The sequence below is a fragment of the Macaca fascicularis genome, chromosome X, assembly GCF_037993035.2.
Source record: "Macaca fascicularis isolate 582-1 chromosome X, T2T-MFA8v1.1".
NCBI classification, from domain to species: Eukaryota; Metazoa; Chordata; class Mammalia; order Primates; family Cercopithecidae; genus Macaca; species Macaca fascicularis.
The window spans coordinates 159,118,671-159,124,351 of NC_088395.1; the positions used below are offsets into that span (position 1 = coordinate 159,118,671).

Below are 5,681 nucleotides of genomic sequence, written 5' to 3' on the forward strand. Positions count from 1 at the left end.
GGGCATGCCGGGGGGCAGACCCCTCGCCCTGCTGGCACCTCCGTGGCACGTGCGGGAGGGGCAGGAGCCCGGACCAGGAACCGCTGTGGTGAGAGCCAAAGGCACTGGGACTGGCCGCCACAGACCTTTGGACACCGCAGTAGGGGTGGGGGTGGGCGGGCGCTTGTGTGCCCGGGGGCCCCCGTGGCGGGGGGGCTAGGGGAGAGGAGCAGGTGACGTCACCCGGAGACCTGGGGCCCCTAGGGGCGGTGGCGAGAGCCCGGCCTCGTGACCCGTCCGCGCCAATGGCCCTGCGGTCTCCCGGACGACGCGGAGGGGTCCGCGCTGCATCGCCGCCGCGCCCCCGCCCAGAGTCCGCACTGCAGAGAGCCGCGGCGAGCAGGCGCCGGCGCACTGGCCCACGTGCTGCGCGAGCGAGGGAGAGCCACAGTCTGAGCGAACGCCCGCGCTGGGAGCCAGGGGCGCCCGACACCCCGCCCCGCCCAGCGCCTTCGCCGCCGCCGCCGCGCATAGCCCCCGGAGAGCCCTGTGGGGACCCCGACCAGAAGGGACCTTGCCTCGGGAGAAGGTATCAGACCCACCTGGGGAGGGAGAAGCTGGGCCCCGGGAGATTCCGCCGCCCCTCGCCTGTCCGCCCGAACACAACTGAAGCAGCCTGCAGGACAGGGGTCCAGGGTCCTGGGGCTGCGCGGGGACGGGGCTGAGGCCCGCAGAGACCCCACGGGTGGGGGGGTGGCTGGGCAGGGGCGGGGCCTGGCTGCAGAGGCGCCGCTAGGGGAGGAGGGCGGCTGGGGGTGGGGGTGGGCGTGCGGAGAGGTGGGCATTAACCTCGCTCTCGCCCTGCTTGTATTTACAGGCTGTGGAGACCTGGGCCTTCTGCGATCACCCTAGGAATTGATCCAGATATGTGCCTCCTGCCCTGATCACTCCCCCTAAATTAGTATCCGCAGAGATTCGAGGACATGCCATTGACCCTGTTACAGGATTGGTGTCGGGGGGAGCACCTGAACACCCAGAGGTGCATGCTCATCCTGGGGATCCCCGAGGACTGTGGAGAGGATGAGTTTGAGGAGACACTGCAGGAGGCTTGCAGGCACCTGGGCAGATACAGGGTGATTGGCAGGATGTTTAGGAGGGAGGAGAACGCCCAGGCGATTCTACTGGAGCTGGCACAAGATATCGACTATGCTTTGCTCCCAAGGGAAATACCAGGAAAGGGGGGGCCCTGGGAAGTGATTGTAAAACCCCGTAATTCAGATGGGGAATTTCTCGACAGATTGAACCGCTTCTTAGAGGAGGAGAGGCGGACCGTGGCAGATATGAACCGAGTCCTCGGGTCGGACACCAATTGTTCGGCTCCAAGAGTGACTATATCACCAGAGTTCTGGACCTGGGCCCAGACTCTGGGGGCAGCAGTGCAGCCTCTGCTAGAACAAATGTTGTACCGAGAACTAAGAGTGTTTTCTGGGAACACCATATCCATCCCAGGTGCACTGGCCTTTGATGCCTGGCTTGAGCACACCACTGAGATGCTACAGATGTGGCAGGTGCCCGAGGGGGAAAAGAGGCGGAGGCTGATGGAATGCTTACGCGGCCCTGCTCTCCAGGTGGTCAGTGGGCTCCGGGCCAGCAATGCTTCCATAACTGTGGAGGAGTGCCTGGCTGCCTTGCAGCAGGTGTTCGGACCTGTGGAGAGCCATAAAATTGCCCAGGTGAAGTTGTGTAAGGCCTATCAGGAGGCAGGAGAGAAAGTATCTAGCTTTGTGTTACGTTTGGAACCTCTGCTCCAAAGAGCTGTAGAAAACAATGTGGTATCACGTAGAAACGTGAATCAGACTCGCCTGAAACGAGTCTTAAGTGGGGCCACCCTTCCTGACAAACTCCGAGACAAGCTTAAGTTGATGAAACAGCGAAGGAAGCCTCCTGGTTTCCTGGCCCTGGTGAAGCTCCTGCGTGAGGAGGAGGAATGGGAGGCCACTTTAGGTCCAGATAGGGAGAACCTGGAGGGGCTGGAAGTAGCTCCAAGGCCACCTGCCAGGATCACTGGGGTTGGGGCAGTACCTCTCCCTGCCTCTGGCAACAGTTTTGATGTGAGGCCTTCCCAGGGCTACCGGCGCCGGAGGGGCAGAGGCCAACACCGAAGGGGTGGTGTGGCAAGGGCTGGCTCTCGAGGTTCAAGGAAACGGAAACGCCACACATTCTGCTATAGCTGTGGGGAAGACGGCCACATCAGGGTACAGTGCATCAACCCTTCCAACCTGCTCTTGGTGAAGCAGAAGAAACAGGCTGCAATTGAGTCGGGAAACGGGAACTGGGCTTGGGACAAGAGCCATCCCAAGTCCAAGGCCAAGTAGGCTCGGGAGAACAGGTCAACATTTCCTACCACAGGCCAAGGAGACAAAAGAGATATTGGAAGGAGGGTAAAGAGAAGCCCAGACAAACAGCAGATGAGTTGAGTGGGGCAGAGGGACAGGGCAGCCAGACCAAGGCCAAGCCTTCTCACTCTCTGCCAGCTGGAAGGGACTTCAACAACCAAGACCAACTGGCAACAGGCTCAGTGGGGGTCAGGTCTGGGTCCCGGAAGAGGTGCTGGAGAGGAAAGCAGGCAGCCACTGCATCCAGCACATGGGATGCCTGGGCCTCAGATGGGGACCCCAACGAAGCAGAAGCTGAAGAAGGTATGGCTGGGGGTTCTGTCCTGCTCATCCAGCCACCCCTAAATACCCACCCTGTGGACTTTGAGCTGAACATGCCCACTGGCCCCAGGCCACGTGGGACCTGGAGGACCCTACTTGGGGCCTGCCCCTGCCAGAAGGTGCCAGGGCTGGAGAGGAAGAGCTGGGGGGCAGAAGTAAAGCCTTATAGGGGAGGCCACAGGGTCCATCCTGTCTTCAGGATCATCTACACTGTACTAGGGGAGCCCCAGGAAGGCAGCACCCTGGAGGCCCTGTGCCAGTGAGGACAGGAGATCCTAAGTCCCTGGGAGCCCAGTGCCAGCCAGAGATCGTGCAGGCAAGGAGACCAAAGATTGATGAGAAGATCCCCAACAGGGGTACTGGGTACCCGGCAGGCCATTGCCCTCACAGCTGGCTTGGACCAGGGTGGCTGTGAAGGGAAGTCTTTGTTGCAAAGGAGGAGGAGGAAAAGGGAGGACTTGGTGGGGTTTTGCTTCTTCTGCTTGTTTCTGCACAGGGCCACCAGACTCCTGGAGAGATCAGGCAAGGAGAACCTGTGGCTGCCATGGCCAAAGCAACTCAACAGATGCCGATGCCAAGGCCAGCGCCAACCCTGCCACCTCGGGGAATCCAGCCTGGAGGCAGCCCCTAAGCAGCCAGCCGTGGCCTGGGTGGAGGCACCTGAAGACGTCTATCCCAAACTCCTCCGATCCTGAGCTGGGAGATGACGGGGGAAAGAGGCCCTCTCAAGGGTGCCAGCTGCCTGGGTCTCCCAAGAGGGATCCCCCAACTCGCTGTTCCCGGGACAGGCTGCCCCCATTCCAGGAAGCTCACCCTCACCTGTGTAGGCCCCGTAGTGACCCACACATCCAGCAGACGCCCACCCACCACTAGCCGTTGTTCCTGCGCAAAGTAGTGTGCTGTGCGCCCACCCAGGCGGCCGCCTCTGGGCCCAGGGCACATGCTGTGAGCTTCCTGTGAGCCCAGGCTCTGCTCGCTGCTGTCCCGCACCACCTCTGCTTTCCCTGTGTAGATCTAGGCCAGTGACTGCTTGTTCTCGTGGAGCTGTGTGTGTTCTTCTCTGAGCAGCTCCTCCCCGGAGGCCCCCAGCACAGTCCCAGGAGATGGCGGGAAGGAGGTGTCAGGGTACGGCGGACATTCACCCCGTGAGCACGATGGTGACTGTGACTGTGAGAGGAAGAACTGGACCCAGGACGGAGTGGGGCTGCCCTGCCTGAGGCTCCCGAGGAGCTTTGTGCTTTGGTATTCCACCCCTGTTGTTACTTGTGACTTAGTTTCCTCGACCTGCTGGGGTGTTCCCTGCTGTTTTCCAGTGTCCTGTGACTGTCCTGTGAGGGCCACAGGGCAGGGCCCTGCCACAGCAGATGGGCTTGGGAGGGGCTCCCTAAAGCCAGTGGACACTGTCAGAGTCCACCGTCCAGGCAAGAGGCAGACCCTGGGGCCCTCAGGAAGGAGGGAGGTGGCAGCGGGGGCTGCAGTGGGAGTAGGGGCAGATGAGGCATCTTGCTGGGAACCCCAGGAGGAGGGGGCCCGGGACCTGTTTGGGACCTGTGTCCTGTGGTGACCGTTTGCAGTTTCTCTCTGTGTTGTGATTCCCTTCTCTTCAATGTTTCAGTACATGTTTCTCTTCAATAAATTTCATTCAGTGTTCCAGCCGGCCTCGCCTCTGCTGTGGGAAACTGGGGATGAGGTTGGCTGGGGATGGGGTTGGGGTGGAGTGAGGGCCACATGGCTTTGTTAACACTGGTGTATAATTGGGGCTCAGTCTACAAATCATTGTAGAATGGCCTATCTGCACATGTTGGTCATGAGCTAGGGTTTGCAGCCCACGGACCCAGGCAAAGAAACCCAGCTGAGCAGGCTGGATAGTCCCAGTAGACAGGACACTGGTAGGCTCAGGCAGTGGCTGGTTGGGTCCTCAGTGCACTGGTTGAGCTTCTCAGAAATGAATAACACATTTAAGGAAGGGTGAGGGACAGCAGGCTGAACCAGTGGCCCCAGGATCCCTTGTATCACTATTGGGGGCTCAGGGCTTCCACACCTGGAGCATCAAAACCAGGCCCATCTCTATGAGTGTGTGTGAGATGGTGAATATGTGTGAGTATGTGTACTAGTGATTGTGTGAGAGTGAGTGTAGAAGAGTGAGTTTGTGTGTGTCATGTGTCAGCGAATGTGTGAATATGAGTGAGTGTGTGAGATGGTGTGTGAATATGTTAATGTGTGTGTTTTTGAGTGTGAGTATGCATCAGTTTTTGTGTGTGAGTGAATGTGTGTCAGTGCTCAATGTATGTTTATGTGTTTAGTGTGTATGTGTGTTAGTAAAAGTATGTGAGAGTGAGATGGTGTGTGAATGTATGATAGTGAATGTGTGGGTGACTGCTGAGTGTGTATATCAATGAATATCTGTTTCAGAGTGTGTTAATGTTTATGAGTTTGTGTGTATGCGTGAATGCGTGGAATGGGTGAGTGTACATGTGAGGATGTGTGTTAGTGTGTATGAGAGTTTATGAGAGGGTGTGTGAATTTTTGTGTGAGTGCAAGTGTTGGGTGATTGATTTTTTTTTTTTTTTTATTTAAGGGCTCAAGAGAGTTGGAAAGAAGGCAGAGAGAGGTAGAAGTTGCTTTGCCACAAAACAGCAGTGAGACTTTTGTTGCCTCTAGGCTGACGGGCCCCAGAGCTGGGCCTACTATCTAATCATCCATTTCTGACCCCTGGTACTTTCCTATTTTTAAGGTTCGCATGGCTTCCTGGCCTTTTGGCTAAGATCAAGTGCAGTATTTTTAAGGTCCCTAATCTTAAAATAGATATGTGTTACGGTTATTCCATAATTAAAGCTGATAGAAACATCCTCGTATGAATCTCTGTGGACTTTTGTTTTCCTTTCTCCTGAGTAAAGACCTAGGAATGGAATGGCTGGGCCATAGTGTAGTGGTATATTTAACTTTATAAGAAACTTCACACAGATTTCCAAAGCTGTTGTGATA

The 5,681-nt window shown here is 57.2% G+C and overlaps 1 protein-coding gene across 2 annotated transcripts; it reads left to right on the top strand.

Annotated features, from left to right (window-relative positions):
- Window positions 1-356: 356 nt before the first annotated feature.
- On the top strand, window positions 357-4,349 carry PNMA3 (PNMA family member 3). Of its 2 annotated transcripts, none has more exons than XM_045384525.2 (3): window positions 357-568; window positions 857-2,678; window positions 3,193-4,349. In XM_045384525.2, exon 2 carries the CDS (start codon window positions 963-965, stop codon window positions 2,352-2,354), a length of 1,392 nt encoding a protein of 463 aa, XP_045240460.1. In that variant the 5' UTR covers window positions 357-568; window positions 857-962; the 3' UTR covers window positions 2,355-2,678; window positions 3,193-4,349. The 2 variants fall into 2 exon arrangements, with proteins under 2 accessions (XP_045240460.1, XP_045240461.1); XM_045384526.2 differs by having other exon boundaries at window positions 3,202-4,349.
- Window positions 4,350-5,681: the final 1,332 nt, after the last annotated feature.